The following is an 18,657-nucleotide window of genomic DNA, read 5'->3' as shown; positions in this document are numbered from 1 at the left end:
TCGTCTTGTAAATGTGGAGAGCAATCCGTGCTCAGTTAGGACAAAGTGACAGCACGTAAGCTGTGAAGAGCCACTGATGTACTTGAAACCCTCAGCTGATTTCTGGCATCCAGCTCCGGGTGAGGTCGGCTTCGCACGTCTCAGGCTGTGGCATGCCCGCCGTGTGTGCCGGCAGTGTCTGCAGCGAGGTGACCTATTACTTACAGGCTCTCTGCAGAAGCTGAGCTCTCAGAGCCCTGTGTGCCAGGAGGTGTTTTGTGGGAACAGAGACCCAGATTCCTGGAGGCCCCTTCAGGACACAAGCCTGAGACTCAGCGACCGGTCTTTTCCCTCGATTGAAACATGGTAACAACCGGCCACTCAACAAGGCCACCAGGTGACTGCAGGGCCGCGTGGAGCCTCACACGGGTCAGGAGCCCACGAAACACCCTGGACCCGGGTGTCCCGAGTGGCCCACCTGCGTCGGGTGGGCTATGACCTTCATCCGGGGCTGGGCGTGACCTCGCTGAGGGGACAGGCAGGGCCACCCGGCCAGTGCTGCAGCCCCACCGTCCCCAGGCTCATGAAGTGTGAGACGGCTCCTGCACTGGGGTCGCCCTGGCGGAAGGATGCCTCCCACATGGCCGCCCCCTGCCTGGACCTCATGTCCTCCGGGACTCTGCCATTTCGGACTGGGCTTTGTACCTGAGGGATTTTTGCTCTTGACGGATTTGGGTGTAGTTGGTGACTTAGTGGGCGACGGCTCAGTGTCACCATCGTCACTCGGGTTTTCATCAGTGTCTGACTCTTCCCGCATGGAGACGTCCGAGCCTGGGGGGAGAAGGAGAGAATTTTACAGTCCTCAAATGGCCATTGATTTTAAAATTCAGGGCTCTAATTTATTGCTGCAGAGCAGAGTAAGTTTGGGATATACCTGGGGAAGAGGTTAACAGCTTTGCCCGGCCCTGTCAGCCCTGTCACGTGCCACTGAGCGCTGTGAGTCTCCAAGAGAGCTTTGCTCTCCCTGGGCTTTTCACGCCTTGACGGGCACACCTGTGCATCCCGTCAGAATGCACAGGCTGATTCAGAGGTCGGGGTGGGGGCCTTTATAACAAGCTCCCAGGTGACGCCCACCTGACTGGTTCATGGACCACACTATGAGTAGCAAGGATCCCTGCGGTTTTGTTGTGTGTGTGTGTGTGTGTGTGTGTGTGTGTGTGTGTGCATGCACGTACCTTGCCCCCGCCTACCCAGGAAAGCCCTGCTTTGGACCTGCCGTCCCAAGCCCTGGTCACTAGCACAGTGTCTTGGTTTGGGTAAGAACGTACAGTCTCCCCAGTTCTGGGACACTCCCTGGTTTACACACTGGGGAAAGCTGGTGGATTTTATTACAGGTTCCGCTCTGGCATGGTGAGATCTGGTCACAAATGCGACGTCTCTGGTCCTCGGTTTCCCCAATTAGAAAGTGAGTGCAGTTGTACTTGACCTTTCTGAGAACCCAACGCAAGCGACAGGGGGTCTCTTTATGAAAGAACGGCCATCTTTGCGTGCACACACACTGTTTGGTGCGCAATTGGACAGGTGCAGGGGCCAAACCACCCAAACAGATGCCCTTGCAGGACGGTCAGGAGGCTCGAGAGCAGGGCGGGCCCCGCACCATGGCAGCCAATGCCCCACACCCAGCGTTCCAGGTGGGCAGGCCCCCAAGCCGCTTTTCCCAGCCCCTCAGTCTGGCCTGCTCTGTTCCCTTTGTCTCGTGTTCTCCCTCCTGCTAGTGAAACCCTGCATCTAGTGGCCACTGCAGGAGGCCTCCTCTGACTCCTCACGGTGTCCCCACCATCCTGCGTGCCCTCGAGTGTCCCTCTAACACAGCACATATCAGGCGACCACGTGTCCCAGTCCGGTCCTGCTCCTCAACCAGACTGACTCTGGGAGGTGGGAGTGAGGACTGACGATGACGGGCCCGGCCCGGGACATGTCCCCTGCGGGAGGAAGCTGTCGCCAGGGCCCTGGGCATCTCTGCAGCCGGGGCTCCCACATGGCCCTGCCCAGATGGCACGGCCACCGCGGTCTGGCCGGGACCTCCAGGCTCCCCTCCTGCCCCACGAGGGCCCATCAGCCAAGCGCACTCACTCTGCCTGCTGGGGGCTGAAGGGTCTTCCGGCTTCTCGGTGGGCATGTCGCCCTCGTCTGCAATCTTGTTGGCAAAGCCGCCGGACACGTAGAGCTTGCTGGTGTCCAGCGTGGCCTTGCCGAAGGGCGACATGGCGGAGTACATGCTGGTGTAGCCGTTGGGGCTGCAGCCCAGGGCGGCCAGGTCCAGGGCCTTGCCGCCCGTGATGATGGGGATGTTGAGGGAGAGCTTCCGCCGGCGGCCGGGCGATGCCGTCTTGGTGATGGACAGCGGCGGGGGCGAGGAGAACTTGCGGGTGGCACGCGGGGACTTTGGGGGGTCGCCGTACAGGAGCTTGTTGTTCTGGCCGCTGGCGAACAAGAGCTCCAGTGACCTGTAGGGAGGGCAGGATGTGACAAGGAAGGGTCAGTGTGGCCTGGCCGCCTGCCCAGGCCTGGGGTCCCCTGTCTCTGGTTGGGGTCGGGGAGGCTCTGCCTGCTGTGAAAGGAGGGGCGGCCTGCTGGCCCCCCAGGAAGGACCTGGCCTGGTTTCCAGGCACACCCCATCCTGCTTGTGGGGTCTCTCCTGCTTTCTCAGGGCCCCTGGGAAGCAGACTGCTGGGGCGCAGAGCAGAGCAGCAGGACGTGTGCCCCGCGAGGCTTGAAGGACTGGGGGGGAGGGGGGGCGGGACGGGACCGGAGTTGCATCCGGGCGTGGGCTCCGGCAGCAGAGGTGTGGGCAGGAGGCGGCCGGCTCCAGCCTTCAAGCCCAGGTCTTGGGCTCAAATCTGAGCCCAGCTTGGCCTCCTCACGGCCCTGGGGAGGTGGCGTGATGCAGGAGCTCTGCTCCAAACAGCTCTGGAGCCAGGCCTGGCCCGTGTCTCACCTGGGGCGGAGGAGCAGGGCGTCCACAAGTGTCACCCAGAATCAGACAGAGGTGCGCACAAGAGGGCGCCATGAGACCAGGGCCCTGGGTTCAAGTCCCCACTGAGCCACAGACTTCTGGGGGCTCTGGGCCCCCGGGGGCTAAGGTGGCCTGGCCTGCACAGCGCTGAAACACCCCAGGGCTCCCAGGGGTCCCTCTTCTGTTTAGAGTGGATGCGGCCCACAGAGAGGCGGTTAGGGCCCTTGTGTCTTTCCCTCCAGCCCTTCCTTTCTTCATCCGGAGGCTGGGGAAGCTGTCCTTGGAGCCTGGAGGAGGCGCTGAGCCCTCCCCGCTCTTGGCTGGGCTCCTGGGGAGGCCCCGCCCCCGCCCCACCGCGCCCCGCCCCCGCCCCGCCCCCGCCCCGCCGCGCCCCGCCCCCCGCCCCGCCGCGCCCCGCCCCCCGCCCCGCCGCGCCCCGCCCACCGCCCGCGCCCCGCCCCCGTGCCCCCCCGCCCCCGCGCCCCGCCCACCGCCCCGCCCACCTGGCGGGGATGGCGCTGATGGGCTTGCGGTAGATGGCGATGAGCTTGTCCAGGACCACGACGGCCGTGGTGAAGACGCGGTAGGAGTGCAGGAAGGTGTTGAGGAAGTCGATGCTGAGGAAGCGCAGGTCGGTGAGCCGCTCGAGCAGCCGCCCCACGCTGGCGTAGCGGATCTGCAGCACCTTGCAGGAGTTCATGGTCTTGCTGAAGCGGATGTCCACGTCGTCGCAGTACAGGGACGCGTCGGACCTGGGGGGGCGCTGCGCTGAGTGCCCCGGCCAGGCCCGACAGGAGGCCGCGGGCCGGCCGCCGCTGAGGGCCCACGGGCTGGTTCGGGGAGCAAGGGCAGTCCCCAGGAAGGATGGGCTGCGACCCCTTTTCGCAACGGCACCCTGAGAACCGGCCTTTGTAAAACTCCCAGATAGAAAAGAAGCTTAAAAATGACGTGCGGCTGAGTCACAAGACATAAGGAAAGCTGTTCGCACAGACACGTGGGCCCGAGTATGCACGGCTGTGTCATTCAGATGGCCAAGCACCCCATCTTGTGGAAGGCACCCCAGTGTCCACCAACGGACGAGAGGATGAACAAAACGTGGGCCAGCCACACCTGGACGCGCGCACGGACACACTGCAACGTGGATGCACCGTGCTCAGTGAGAGAGGCCAGTCACGGAAGGCCATTCCGTTCACAGGAACCGTCCAGAACAGGCACCTCACGGACAAGACAGTGCAGTGGCGACTGCCGGGGACTGGGGGACGAGGGGCATGGGGCTGAGTGCCAGTAGGTGCGGGGTTTCTTGTTGGGGTGATGGAAGTATTGTGATATTAGGTAGTAGCGATGCTCACACAACACAGTGAATACACTAAAACCCACCCATGGGTGGAGGCCAGGGAGCCAGTGGCCCCCAGGTGGGGCAGGAGGGGACGAGCACACGTGCTGGGGGGCAGACGCTGGAGGAGAGGGGCTGCCCTGCCGAGGGGGCTCGGAGAGCTGTATCAGAAGGACACCAGCCCTCCTCCCCGCTGCGGTTGCTCAAACACTGGCCCTGGACGCCTGCATTTTTCTGTGTCCTCATTTTGTAATTAGGAAAAGAACAACAGTTATTTTAAAAAGGGGCATACATTTCCCTTATGTTGTATTTTAAGTAGCCTAATACAAAAATCTACCAAGCAAAAGCCAACATCCAAATAGACATTAGCACATTAGCTCAAAACAAACAACGCCAAAGCGCTGACACCCAGCATCCTCGAGCCCCAGCGCTGGCGGCCGGGACCGGCCACGCCCCTGCGTCACCGTGCAGCCCTCAGGGGCCTGGCCCAGACGAGGTTAAGGGCACTTACTTAATCATCTGCGGCACTGTGACCTTGGAGTTTTCCTCAAAGGCGTTCATCATGAGCCCATTACACCGGATGTTGTCCACACACTGGAATCAGAGCGAGAACCTGGTGTCAGAGCCACGGTCTCCATTCTGGGCCTCGGCCCAGCGGGGGCTCTGCCAAGTGAGAGGGTCGCGTGCCCCGCCAGACACAGGTGCTCAGGCCTCCAGGGCACTGGCAGGGGCAACGCAGAGCACGCCTGGGATGCTGGATGGAAGCCAGCCCCCACTCGGGGACGTTTTGGGGGCTTCCCTGGCCTCCCTGGGCCTGTTTCTCTGCCTGCAAAATGGGGATAGTAACTCCGACCTCGCTGGGTTGTTTGCAAAACAGGAGCGGCTGACCCTGGCCACTCTGGCTGACCTCTGAGGTCCAGTGTCAAGGACAAGGTCAGACCCGCCGTGGTCTGGGTCACTCTCCTTGGGAGGCCGGCCCAGCAGGGCCCCCGGCCCCTGCCCACCATGGTGCCTGTGCTCTGATGGTGCGATGGCTTTCCCTGTTAGATCTGCTGGCACCAGGGGAACAGATGACAGTACATTACGCTCAGCCTCTGAAAAGATTCCAGACGCAAAGTTTGCTTTGAATGAAAAGTACCGACCGTTTCCGTGTGTGTGTGACTTTCCCCCTCACACTGCTCCCTGCCCCAAGCCTTTACATTGCTACCACGAGAGGGTTTCTTCTTGGCACAGGGGTAGGGGGCTCTGTGGGGGCACATCACAGAATCTGCTGGTTTCGAGGGTGTCTGTTGGGGGTCAGAATCACTGGGGAGTGGCAGAGAGGGTGTGTGCCCCCGGGACCGGCCACGCTCCCAGTGGGGGACCGGCCTGAGCACTGTCGCAGGCAAAAATGGAGGCTAGACCCGTCTACACAGTGGATGCTGGGCTCTGCGGGGCCCTTGCTCTCCCTCTCAAAGCTCTGCTATGTCCCACATCTGTGGGTTGTGGTGCTCAGGCTTTTCTGTGCACTTCAATGACCATGTGCTGAAATGCAGATTCCCAGGTCCCTTGCCGGGGGGGGGGGGGTTGTCTACGGGGATCAGGAATCTGGAATTTTAAGAATCACCGTAGCGGATGACCCAAATGCAAGGGGTTCCCAGACCCCACTTTGCGAGTGTCCCAGGGGACTCTGCCAAGCAGACAGGATGGCTGGGCTCAGCCTCGGTGAGGGCTGTGCCTGGAGGACACTGCCATTTCCATGGGAACCCTGCAGCTGCCCCCAGACCCCAGCCAGCTCAGGCATGAAGCGACCACTGGCTGGGAGGAACAGTGCGCTGCTCACCTGGCTGATGTCACTGGTCCACGCTGCCTTCTCCTGCCTGGACGAGGCCACCAGGATGACTGTGAAGGGCGGGGCATCCTTCGGCTCCACCCCAATCTTAAAATCCAGGCGGTCTGTGTCCTGGCCCGGCCCTTTGGCTTCCAGTTACAAAACAGGAGTTAGCAGAATGAGCGAGGGCCCTTTCGGAGCTGGAAACGCTCGTAATGGTCCACCCACGGGGGCGGGCACCAGGCTACCGGCTCCTTTCAGAACATTTATCTCTTTCCTAAGGTGAGGGAGCCCCACTTCATGGATGGGGGAACCAAGGCCTGGAGCACAGAAGCAGCTGACAAGCACGAGGGACAGTGAAGGGACCTGAGGAGCCCCGTGCAGGAGAGGGGCCCCACCTGTCAGCATCCTCCCTCCCTCCCCACGGATGCCTTTCCTGGTAAGCGAGCGAACGTGTACCTGTGTGAGCAGCTTCCACACCTACCTTCTTCCTCCGTGCTTTCTGGGTCCTCCAGCAAAGTGCAGTCGATGAGGGACACGACTCCATTCTGAAAAAGAGCAGGGGGGCGCATGCCGGCTTAGGAGTCTCAGGATATTGGGGCTGGGGGCGGTTTGGACAGTGAGCATGAGTGTAGACGTGTGCGTGCGTGCGTGTGTGTGTGTGTTCCAAGAGGGTATTTTGTTTTTCAACTTGAGGGATTTTATCTTGATCTAAGAAGTCCAATGAAGTGGATCGCACAGGACTGTCTCCGAGTGGCCTTCCCGAAGGAGGTTCAAGGTCGGCTGGGGTGGGGGTCCAGGAGCTGGCCTCTTCTCGCCCCTACCTAATCCACAGAAGCTTGAAAGCTCCACTCTGGGCCAAAGCCCTCCTGTTACCACAGGGAGATAGGCCCATTTTACAGACCGGCACAGGTATTGTTATTCTGATCATACAGACGAGGAAATGAAGGCAGGGGGCTAAGTTCTGGCCCAAGGTCACCCAGGAGTGGGACGGGCCTGAGAGCCTCAGGGCCCCATCCCAGCCCCAGGTCAGCCCTGGTTTCCATTCCTAGGGCTACTGGGCAAATGCCTGCCATCCCTGGGTGTGAGCCTCTCGACACTGTGGTGGGAAATCAGTAACGACGGTTGCCTCCTCCTCCCTTCCCCGCAGGTGGGCCCTGCACAGTGAAGCAGTGGACACTGCAGCCTCCCGCTGGCTCTCATCTCAGTCGCTGGTGCTGGGGGAAGCCAGCTGCCATGCACGAGGGCAGATCTCAAGTGCGGAGCCGAGACCTCCAGCCCACAGCCGAGCAGAGAAGGATCCGGCCCCAGTGTCGCCTGCAGGGACACCCCAGCCATCCTGTCTGCAGCCGCCTACGAGGACCCAAACCACCAGGCTCCTGGTTTCCTGACCCACAGAAACTGAGGCAATAAACGTTGGTTTTAAGCCACTATGTTTGGGAATAATTTGCTACACAGCAACAGGTAAGTGATATAACTGACGACAATAGGCTGATCTCTATTTGAAAATGTTCACAGGGCGGCTGTCACCCAGGAGGCCGGGGGAATGAAGGACGCAGCCGAGGGGCCCCAGATCCTGCCTGTGCGTCTCGGTTTGCTCTGTGTGGCCCTGGGTGACCCCCAAGCCTTGCTGGGCCTCGACTGCCCAGCGATGTCACTGGGCTTGATAACCTTGGGAGCCCCATCCAGCCCTGATGTTCTCTTACTGGTCGTTTTAAATCTTGTGGCTTTGTAGCGTGCTCCCTTGGGCAGGGACTTAGGGCCTTCTACTTCCAACTGCGGTATTTAGAGAAGTGGTCTGAATTCTAGTTTATGGTTTAAGAGTGCAGACTCTGGCTCCAATCCCAGCTCTGCCCCTTGCTGGCTTCCAGACGTCTCAGTTGCCTTATCCATAGAATGGGGAGGGTGATAGTCTCTGCCTCAGGGGTTGTCGTAGGAATGAAATACACCTGAAGTGTTTGGGGTGGTGCCTGGCCCATGTCATCAGTGTACGACGGCCTGCTGCTGTCACAACCACACTGTCACTTCACTGGGCTTCATGCTTTGCACGCTCCCTCACTTGGTCCTCACAGACCTCCCCTGAGCAGGTGTTCTCATCCCACTTGGCAGATAAGTAAACCGAGGCTCGGTAAGCTCATGCCTCTTGACTGAGGTCATCCACTGACTGGCAAGTGGCTGGAATCTGAGAGGTGTTTCCATGTTCTTCCCCAAACTCAAATTAGGCAAAATGCACAAACATTAAAACATGCACTTCCGGGCTTTCAGAGCAAGAGGCTGCCCGCCACTGTCCCCCGGTGTGGACGAGCCTTTCACAGCAGAGACCGCAGGTCTAATGCCGAGTGAAGCTTTGCTTGACACAACGTGGCTGACACTGGAGTCCTAGATGTTTGTACATCAGTGTCCCCATGCGCAGCCAAGCAGCTACTGTGCCAACACGACAGCGTGGGCACCGTGCTCCCCGGAGCCACCTCCTATCTGCTCTGCCGGAGGCCTGGAGGGACGGCTCCCGGGAGCTGTGGCCTCATTACGGGCACCTCTGGCCTATCCAGGCCACCGGTGCTCAGATTTGAAATCCGCAGAAGCGAGTTTCCAATCATCAAGTGCTTCCTGCTGTGCCGAGTGGGTCTCCGTGCTCCTGCCTGCGCCTGTGAGGACAGTCACCCGTTTACAGACGAGGGACTGGGCTGGACACGAGGAGGGTCTTCCCATGTGCTGTCAGGAGATTCTGGAGATTCTGGGCTAAGCGGCACAGCAGGGGCTGTTTCACAGGCTGTGAGGGACACGAAGGAGGTCTGCCTGGGGGAAGAGGCTGAGCCCATGAGGGGACGGCATGAGCCAAGGCCCTGGGGTCAATGAGGAAGCAGGAGGGGCTTCGAGGTACTTATTCCCTCCTGCCTTTAGGGATGGACCAGGTAACTGTGTGGGGTCTCGTGGGGCCGCCTGTGTGAGCAGCCAGCAGCCCGCAAGCATTGCCTGCCCTGCGTAGGGCCCCCCTGCTGTGGGGTGAGCTCTGAGAGGGCGCTGGGAGGGGCTCTGTCTGGGCTCCTTTTGGTGGGAGAAGAGAGAGAGAGGCTGTGGGTGCTGCTGTGGCCTTCACCCAGCCCGGTGCCATAGCGCCCTCCCCCCACACGTGCATGTGCGTGCGCACGTACAAGCATACACACGCAGGCCTTGTAGGGGCCTGTCGCGCTCTCTGGCGGCTCTGCCCCGGCTCCGGGCCCGAGGGGGAGCCCCTGGGGTGTTGACACTCACCTTCCCACCTCCGTGAGCTCTCAGCACAACACCAGCCATTCTAGGCAGCTAGGCTCGTGCGTGACACCCGTCCCTGCCCTCTTGCCCACGTGGGTTAGGGCCTGCCTGCCCCCCCCACCCCCTGCGGCCCCTCCCGCGCAGCCCCACCTTGGTCAGATGGAGCTTCCCGCCGGAGCCTCTGGTGCAGATGATGAGGTGCTTGGAGAACAGGAAGCACTGCCGCTCGCCCTCCTTCTTCAGGGACAGAGACCCCAGCCGCCCCCGGGTGATCTTGCCCTTCTCGGACATGGGCACCTGGATGAGGGAGCCTGCGGGCGGAGGAGAGACCCTCAGGGAGCCGGCGGGCAGAGGAGAGAGACCCCGACTGACCCAGCTGCAGGGCGAGCCTCCGGCCTCAGGGGCGCTGAGGTGGCTGTGGGACTGAACTAGGAACCAGCGGATCCTGGTTCTCAGTCCCTCTCGCAAACCTGCACCCGGGACACGCCCTCCAGCCCCTCTGCAGGGCCAGGTGGCAGGGACAGGGGTGGGGAATGACCCCCCCAGGCAGGAAGTGAGGGCATGAACCCTGTGGTGAGAAGAATGCAGGCTGGGGGTCTGAGGGTGGCAGGGGCTGAACAAGTGCGGGGCTGGCTCTGCTCAAAGGGGCATTAGCAAGGTCCAAGGGCACCTGCTGCCACATGCAGCTGTGGCGTGGTGGACGGCACCCCTCCGTCGGGCAGGCTGTGTGGCACGAGCCCCACCCTCAGCCCAGCGCCTGAAGCCATCACTGGCAGAGCAGGTCCCCAGCCCTAACACATCTATGTACCTGTGAAGTCGGCCCCCAGTGCTGCCTCCTGGGGAAGCCCTCCCTGACTGCCTGCTCCTGCTCCGGCCACTCTGCCAGCTGCCTACACCCACTACGGCCCGGACCCCTTTCCTGCATGGTGTCCTCACGGCCTCCCTGCACAGTCCACTTCAGGGGTGTGGGTCTGTTCTCTGGGTGCCCCTGGAAGCCCAGAAGGGCAGGCATCAGTGTTGGCTGCCTGACTGAACAAGTGAGAAAGGGCTTGCCAGGCCCCCGTTTCATCTCCAGGTCACTGCTTTCGCTCAGAGCCATGGAGTAGATTCCTGGTCTGTGGGGACACTGCCCACCCCATGAGAAGGAATTCTTCAGGCCATTTCTAGCTTGGGCCCAGTGCAGCTCAGGGGAGATGGCTCGGCTCTGCAGGTCACAGGGCCACACGTGGGCTCAGAAGAAACTCCACGGTGACGATCCCCTTGCTAAGGGTAGCAGAGGCCAGAGACAGCTGCATGGGCCAGCGGGAGGTGCTGGCAAGCTTTCGTCTAATCAGACGGTCCCACTCTGAAGTGGGGTGACCTCTGGGGCATGCACGCAGAAGCTGAGCTTTCCACTGAACGTGAGAGCGGAACCAGGTGACCCGCAAATGCACTGCGCCTCTAATGTCCCTGAGTTGGCAGCCAGTCCCTCTGTCACAGCCTGTACCCGCCCCTCTCCACTTTGCCCCCAGGTGAGCGGAGGCCACGGGAGACGGAAACATTCTTCCCAGAAGAACCACTATGGTCACGGCCTCCCCACGGGGCCGAGGGACTGATCCACGCTGATTCCTCTCCGACACTGAAAATGCTGTGATTCATGGGGCTGGTGCGTGTCTGTCCTCACCCTGCACCCCTGTGCCTCCCGCAAAAGGACACGTCACTGCTTCCTAGGACATAGAATACGTGACAAGAAGCCCACTGGGAAGCCTGATGTTCACGTCTGGACAGGAGACTGCACACCAGCAACGCTTGCTTCTGTGCACAGACACCGGCGTCCACCTGCAGCTGTCGCAGCCCCCGCAGCCCGCGCCCTCACAGCAGGCTGGCCGCTGCAGCAGCCATGCCGACCGCCGGCATCGCACAAGGCGCCGGCCCCCCAGGGCCAGGGCGCGGCCGTGCGGAGGCCCTACCTTGCCTCACGAAGGTCTGGCTGGTGTCCAGGAGGATCTCGCAGCCCTCCGTGATCATGCGCTCGATGGCGAGGTTTTTCCGGATGTTCTCTGTCTCGCTCACTTCATCATGCATTATCCTACGGGGGCAAGAAACGGCAGTCAGGGACAGGCAGCCACCGCCGCCAGAGAGGCGGGGATGCGGGGCCCTGCCAGATTTGGGGGGTCCGGCACCGGGATGCCCACGAGCCCGTGACAAAGCGGTGGAGCAGGCATGTCGTGACTGCCGTCGGCGTCTCATTGTATCTGTCTGACAGCCCAAGGAGGCCGGTGGACTAGTTCACAGCTAGGGAGCAGGTCTCTCCGATTTAAAGACTGAAGCATGTAGGGGACAGATGGAAGCATTGCGAGGAGGTTGGGAGTCAGCAGACGGCCTTTGTTCATTAACCTGTCACTCAGCCGACAGTCAGCCTGGGCTACATCCAGGCACAGAGGCTCTTTCCTGCCTCAGGGCCTTTGTACTCGCTGTTTCCTCCCCCGGAAGCTCTTTATAGGGTTGTCATCCTAACACTGGGTCTGGATGGGCTTATTTGGTAGGCCCGGCAGTACAGCCGGCTCAGGGAGGACCGACGGCAGTTACCTCTGTCCGCTCTGGGACATCTGGGAGGGACGCTGACACAGCCAGCCCGCTCGCTGAAGCTATACTAGACCATGGTCTTATTCCTGTTCTGCCCGCTGCAACACCATGCGTGTCCACGAGGTGGCAGCATTTACTTGCTTTTTAGCAATACCGTAGGTGGGAAATGCCAACGTGAATTGGGGACTTTGCTAAGAGCCTTGAAGGATTCCCAGGAGACTGAGGAAAGTAGTGGGACAATTTTGTGTGCGTGGTGTAGGAAAATACCCCCATCTGCTCCTGTCAGAGCCTTAGTAATTCTGTTTCTTCCTCCTGTGTGTTGTTACAGGGCTACCTCAATGGGCACCGGAATGGCTTATTTTCAGAGGACGTGGCAATGCATCTGGCTCAGGGAGCACTGCCGTCAGTGACTTTTGTAATCCCGGCAGTCTGCGACAGAAGGTGACACACTAGCCCCCCCATCTGAAAATACAGACCACTGTCCTATCCGTCCCCTTTCTGCGGGCTGCAACACCACGCTTGCCCACGAGGTGGCAGCATTTACCTGCTTTTCAGAACTACGAAGCGGTACCTGGGTTTTCGAACGTAACCTGTTCTGGAAACAGGCGCAGTTTCCCCATACAAAGCAATGCAAGATGGATTAATCTGTTCCAGACCTTTAAAATCAACCCCCAAAACCGCAAATTTACCATGAATTTTACTATCTAATGATACCATAGATCCATAAAATTTACGGCGTTTGTAAACTGAAATGTTTGTCAACGGAGACGTTCGAAAACCAAGGTACCACTGTACCTTTGGTGGGAAAAGAACCAGTTGGGGACTTTGCTAAGAGCCTTGATGTGTTGGGGAGGGGGAGTTGGGGATTGTTCGGTGAAGGTCTTGGCAAGTACCCCGGCTACTCTAAGAAATTCCAATGCCTCACATATTTTTAGTTGTCCGTGAACTTCTGCCACGAAGCTTGCAAACTTCTCTCTATTTCAACCCCAGTAAGGAGTTGTAAGGTGCGATGACACTGGTACAGGTGGGTTTGTGGTTGAAGGAGTCAGCCTGATGGTGAGGCGGTCACTCTACCACCGTGGTCCTCAGTTTCCCCATCTGGGAAATACTGCGGTGAGGGTTAATACCGTGTATCTTACGTGCCAACCCTCTGCCTGGCCGATGACAGGTGCTTGAAAAGGTGCTGCTCATACTCCCGTTACCACGGCTGTGTTAGTTATCAGACTGGGGCCTCGACATATGGTCTTTCCCTCAGGGCCTCAGGCCCCCTCCCCCACAAGAATGCTCTGTGGAAGGCCAGGCCCAGGAATCTAGGGTGTGTGTGCATTCCCTGGATGGGGTTCAATTCTGGAAGTGGCCAAGGACAGTCAGCCCCATTTCTCTTGATGAGGGTGGGGACTGGGTGAGGGGGTGCGTTTGGTCAAAATCAAAGGGGGGATTCTGCAGCAGCAGCAGGAGTTTTTGGTAGACGTGTGTAACTGCCCGTCGGGACGGGGCCGACCCCAGGCTGGGGTTGGTGTGGGGTCCCACGCTGCATACGCAGCTCGGGGCTCTGGGGAGGCAGCTCAAGTCCAGGGCCTGAGGAGAAAGCCAGTTACTTACCAGTGAGCACAGGAAATGGGGGTTTGGCAGAAATGGGGGGCAGAGGGCCGAGCTGGGAAAAAGCCAGCCCCAGGAAGAGTGTTTGAGCGCAGCAGGGGAGTGGTTGTGTGAGCCCCCCCTGGGCTGGGGGGCTCTCCTCAGCCCCCGGGGGAGGGAGAGATGTCATAGCAACAGGAAGCCCTCCTCTGTGTGGGTCCAAGTCCACATGCAGGTGATGTTGGAGGGGGAGGGGGAATGGGAGAGCAGGAGGCACACCAGGGCCCTGGGAAAGGGAGTCAGGGACTTTAGCCAAAGAGTTTGGCAGCCGTGTGCCACCTGCCCGGGATAAGCATCTGGCAGTGACAGGAGCCTGGCTGCCTCACTGGGTCCCAACTCTGCTTTGGGAAGGGTGTGTAGGATTTGGCTGCCCGGGGCATGGCAGGCCTGTGGGACCCCCGCCCCAATCACGTCCTGATGACCGCCTCGCCCCGGTCATTCTCTCTGAGCCCGTGGGAACCCCAGAGGCCGTTTCGGGCACTGAGTGTTCGGCAGCGCTGGGAGCGGGGCTGACGCTCCCTTGAAGCTCTGACAGCCCGTCTCTGAGTATGAGGCCGGGGCCTTCTCGTGGCCTCCACGGGCTCAGCCCTAGCGCCCATCTCGTTTCTGCCTAAACTCACTCCCTCGGTGACCTCACCAGCTTGTGATTTGAAACACCATCTGAGCTGATGACACCGAGAGTCTCCTCCCCTAAAGTCCAGACTCGAACCCCTCCTCCCGGTGTGTCACCTCCTCCATGTGGTCCATCTCCAGGTCAAGACACCTCAGGAAACTCCAGCGAAGCAGGAGCAGCCCCTGCACTTTTCTCTCTCAGTGAAACGCACCCTCCTTTGCTCAGCCACAATCTCGGGCTCACCCTGAGCCATCTCCTGTCTCCCGTCTCATCCATCAGAACTGCACCTTCCAAACACGCGCAGTCTAAGCCTCCTCCTCAGCCCCTAGCATCACCGTCACTGCGGCCTGGCATCGGCGGCACGGCCCCGGGTCCCCGCTGGTCCCTGCTTCCGCCCTTGCGAGGAAGCTGGCCTGGGCTTCTGGGCCTGACGTGAGGGCCCGTCTACCCACCGCCTGGCCTGCGTTGACTGGAGCCCTGGGCACATGAGGGCCCGTCCCCCGGGTCCCCTCGGGGCTCCTGTAGCTACAGGCTTTTACACACTGACACTGGGGAGCAGGGGAGATGGGCCAACGTGAGTGCCCAGGGCCCTTCCTCGGGCTCCGCCTGTGCCCTCCCCCCAGTGCTCACGTGGGCTTGAGCTGGAATCCGGGGGACAGGATCCTCCGCGGGTGGGTCCCCCGGAATCCCACCCCGTACATGAGCGGCACCGTCTGGAGCATCCTTGGCCCGGGCCTGTCGCCCGGTGGGGCCGCAGCCGGCTCACCTGGACAGCTCCTCCAGCTTGGACTTGGCGTAGTCCAGGCTGTTGCGCTCGACGTGCTCGTGGGGAGTGTGGGCCAGGAGCTCGTGCAGCGTCAGGATGTACCTGGGGATCTGTGGCGGGGACAGGGACAGGGACAGGGACAGGGACAGAGCAGCATTGGCAGCGGTTCCCAAGTCCGAGGACACCTGCAGGAGGCAGGGCCCCTGACGGAGGTGTCCCCCCCCCCCCCCCCCCCCCCGGCTTCCTGCTTGGCGGAGGGACAGGCCTGTGCCGGGCGGCGGCCCTGACCCCGTCCTCCAGGCAGCCCAGAGCAGGCCCCCCTCCGGGACTGGCCCCCTCCCCGGCCCCCACCTGGAACATGGGGTAGGTGAGGAAGGTCTCCAGCGTCCGCTCCTCGCAGTCGGGCTTCGCCTCGTAGTGCTTCAGCAGCTTGTCAAAGTCGCGGTTCTGCTTGCAGTGGGCCAGGATCTGCAGGCTGTACTGGTGGTTCCGCACGAACTCCTGGTAGATGTTGAGCATGGGCAGCAGGATGTCGAACAGGTCGGCTGTAAGGAGGGGGGCTCAGCGGGCGGCCGGGCTGCTCCCCGCCCCGCGAGGCCGGGCCAGGGCCAGGCGCAGGCCCCACACAGCCTGGCACGGCTGCCCGGGCTGGGACAGCAGACTCAGGTCTGGAGAGATGGGGCCGTCTGGTCTGACACGTAGATTGGGCGTCAGAGAGGAGGTGTGGTGGGTGCTGTGCTGTGCCGTGCCGGCACCCCGAGGACCCAGCCACTGTCTCCCCAGCTGCCGGGCTCCCAGCGGGGTCGTCCCCTGCCAGGCACTGCTGCTCCGAGCCAACGGAAGCTGCCTTGCACAAGTCACACCCCACCCAATGGTGGGCCGGGGGGGGCGTAAAGGCCGCCCCCTGCCTCACACAGGGGCATCCCGAGCTTCGTGGGGTCAGCTGAAGCCCTGCTTGTAACTGTATCGCAGCCCCACTCCCCTCTGCCCAGACCCCCCAACGGCGTAATGCTGATGGCTCCCCACGAGGCCCCTTCCAGAGTGTCCCCCCCTGTGTCAGCCACCCAGCTGAGCTCACAAGGGCCAGTCCGTGCGTGGGTGGCCTGGAAGCACACTCGCATCCCAGGTCTTCCTGCCCTGGGACACACCCTCCTGAGCCTCTGTCCTTGACCTTCCAGAAGTCCCAGCTCTGCACCCCTGGTTCATGGAGGTGGGGCCCCAGCCCTGGACTCTCAAACCTGCCCTTCCGCTCTCGAGGGGATGGGCTGGACCCACAGCAACCTCCCTGACAAGCCCACACGCGCGGGCTCGGGAGCATTGTACAGCAGCGAGTGAGCACGCTTTCAGCGGGAGAAAACACACTAGAATGTGAAGTTAAAAAAAAAAAAACTACCCACAGCAAGATTCAAATTCTATCTTCAGTATGTTTACGATTATGTCAAGTAAGAAAAGAATGCCCCCATCTACACATAACGAAAAACTGGAAGAAAACACCCAGGAGTTTACAGTGGTGTCTTTGGGAGGCAGAACTATGGTGCATATTTTTAAATGTTCTCTACTTTCCTGGATTCTCAAATTTTCTCAGATGGGTACATAGATATTATTTTTAAAAGTGAAAGGCAGATAAGGAACTAAAAACATATCACTTTCTCCTAGAAATAGAGCTTCTGCCAACTGGTCTTTCCTATTCGGCTCCCGCTGAGGGATCCTGTGGGTTTTTCAGGGGCCACTGTGTTTCACTGTGGAAGGACGAAGTGCTGCCAGACTGGAGAGGGGCCTCGAAGGCGGGGGTGCGGGTGGGGCAGGAGGGGCGGGGGACTCACCCAGCACCAGCGTGGGCCAGCTGGAGATGCGTGCCTTGAGCCCCTGGTAGAAAATCTGGTGCAGAAACATGATGGTCTCGCTGGAAGAAAAGGCAGGGGTGAGATGTGGCGGGGGTGCCTGCCTCTCCCCCAGGTCCCGCGGAGCTGGGTCTGACAGTCATTTTTGCTCCAAAAAACGCATTAGAGCTGATAGGTCTTATTTTCAGGGAAACACGGTGCGTTCCTGTTTCCGTTTGACATGTAAATACTTAACTCGAGTTTACTCTGGAGTAAGATGTGAATGAGGGATATAAACGTAAGCCTTCCCCAGTTTGGCTCGCCAGCTGCCCGGTGCCGTTTGTCAGATGCACCAGCTGCGAGGCTTCCATTGCAGTTACTAAATTTTCATACATCTTTACGTCTGTTTTTTGACTATTTTATTTTGATAGTCTATAGGTATATTTCACTGTTTCTAATATATTTATAAACCTTTACCTTCTAATTGTAAGCAGGGAACATTTCTTTCACTGTTCTCTTTTCAGAACATTATTATCTAATCAGACATATTTATTCCATCAGTCAAACTTTCAAATCATTTTGTGAGACTACTTTGATGGGAATTACATTAAATGTACAGCATATTTTGGGTGAGTGACATCTGTGTGACACGGAACCCTCCCATCAGCGTGCTGGCCCACTCTCTGTTTCTGCACAGCCTGCAAGCTTAGAAGGATTTTACATTTTTAAATGGTTGAAAAAAATCAAAGGACTATTTCATGACATGTGAAAATTCTGTGCAACTCCCATTTTCGTGTCCCTAAGGAGAGCTGTATTGGAACTCAGTGGGCTATGGATTGGCTGCTGAGGTCTGATGAGACTGTGGCCCATGAGGTCTAAAGCATTTCCTCTCTGGCCTTTCGCAGAAGTCTGCTGATCGCCAGGCTTTGTGACTGGAGTCCCTGAATTGTGCAGTTAACAGCTGGTGCAGCTGTGCTCTCTGGGCCTGCATCTGTCCACAGAGCGTTTGTGGTCCAGCGGAGCACCCAGGCACTAACGAAATCAACATTTACATGTGGTGAGTGCTCCAAAAGGGCCCCTGGGAGGGAACAACCTGGGAGCATAAGCCAGTGGTGACACGTGGCACGGGAGGTGGTCTGGGATGTGACATCCGAGAAAAGATGTGGAGTGAACAGATGGATGGCGGGTGGAAAGCTGGGTGGTACGAGTGTTCCAGGGACACACGTGGTGTGGGGACAGAGCCCCAGAGAGCAGTTTTCAGGCTCTTGGCCTCACGTGGAAAGGTGCTGGCTCGGTTATCAGATGGCCCTCCGCTGTGGCTGGGTGGCCACCAGTTGTTACCAGTTAGCCATTGGCCACTGACATAGCTGCCGTGGCTGCGTTCGGGGGTTGGCTGGTTGGCAGAGAGGCAGACGGCGGATCATGGCTGACAAGTGCAGTTAGCAAGTGGATGGCGGATATGGATCGTGTGGATCCTACTTCCTGTGTCTCGCCCGGCTGCTAGTGAGACGGATGCGGGAAGACCCTGCGTTGGGGTACTGGCAGATGTTTGCTTTTGTGTCTCGACCAGCCGCCATCGAGACTATAGTGGTATGACTCCCCTATGTATGGCTCCGTGGGTGTTCCTTTTAGGCCTCACCATACCCTGCGTTCTTGTGCGGGGAGCGGGAGCTGAGACCCTGCATTACACGTGGGAACGGGCGTGACCTGCCCAAGGCCAGTGCCAGGTAGACAGGCGGAGCCAGGCCCGCTGCCTGTGGCCAGTTTCTCCTCACGGGTGCAAACGCCCGTCCCTCCTCACCCCAGCCCATGCAGACATGAATTGCTGGTAGCAGGCCCCGCCACTTGGCCTCGTCCTTCTCGACCCA

The 18,657-nt window shown here is 59.8% G+C and overlaps 1 protein-coding gene and 1 long non-coding RNA gene across 8 annotated transcripts in view; one reads left to right on the top strand and one right to left on the bottom strand.

Annotated features, from left to right (window-relative positions):
• The window catches only part of RASGRF1 (Ras protein specific guanine nucleotide releasing factor 1), a 63,686-nt gene that overhangs the window by 18,534 nt on the left and 26,495 nt on the right, over positions 1-18,657 (bottom strand). For all 6 annotated transcript variants that reach the window (XR_016018294.1, XR_016018295.1, XM_074317374.2 and 3 more), the window contains exons 6-16: positions 16,793-16,872; positions 15,321-15,514; positions 14,970-15,079; positions 11,337-11,455; positions 9,538-9,698; positions 6,623-6,686; positions 6,151-6,287; positions 4,840-4,922; positions 3,499-3,747; positions 2,113-2,486; positions 685-810 (exon numbers count right to left, since the gene is read on the bottom strand). Coding sequence is in view for 4 of the 6 variants with exons in the window: in XM_074317374.2 (XP_074173475.2) it covers positions 685-810; positions 2,113-2,486; positions 3,499-3,747; positions 4,840-4,922; positions 6,151-6,287; positions 6,623-6,686; positions 9,538-9,698; positions 11,337-11,455; positions 14,970-15,079; positions 15,321-15,514; positions 16,793-16,872 (1,697 nt within the window). In the remaining 2 variants the exon portion in view is untranslated. The remainder of the gene's footprint in view (positions 1-684; positions 811-2,112; positions 2,487-3,498; positions 3,748-4,839; positions 4,923-6,150; positions 6,288-6,622; positions 6,687-9,537; positions 9,699-11,336; positions 11,456-14,969; positions 15,080-15,320; positions 15,515-16,792; positions 16,873-18,657) is intronic.
• The window catches only part of LOC141568081 (uncharacterized), a 33,893-nt gene continuing 21,517 nt past the window's right edge, over positions 6,282-18,657 (top strand). Inside the window, exons 1-4 of one of the 2 annotated variants that reach the window (XR_012491087.2) lie at positions 6,282-6,577; positions 7,289-7,602; positions 12,281-12,393; positions 17,695-17,846. This is a non-coding gene — a long non-coding RNA (uncharacterized LOC141568081). Of the gene's footprint in view, positions 6,578-6,700; positions 6,917-7,288; positions 7,603-12,280; positions 12,394-17,694; positions 17,847-18,657 lie in introns of those variants that run through there. The other variant, XR_016018296.1, reaches the window with a different exon arrangement.

The sequence above is a fragment of the Rhinolophus sinicus genome, chromosome 13, assembly GCF_057876585.1.
Source record: "Rhinolophus sinicus isolate RSI-liver-muscle chromosome 13, RSI-T2T, whole genome shotgun sequence".
NCBI lineage: Eukaryota > Metazoa > Chordata > Mammalia > Chiroptera > Rhinolophidae > Rhinolophus > Rhinolophus sinicus.
Note: the sequence above shows the minus strand (reverse complement) of the source record. Positions and strands in the feature narration are given on the sequence as shown.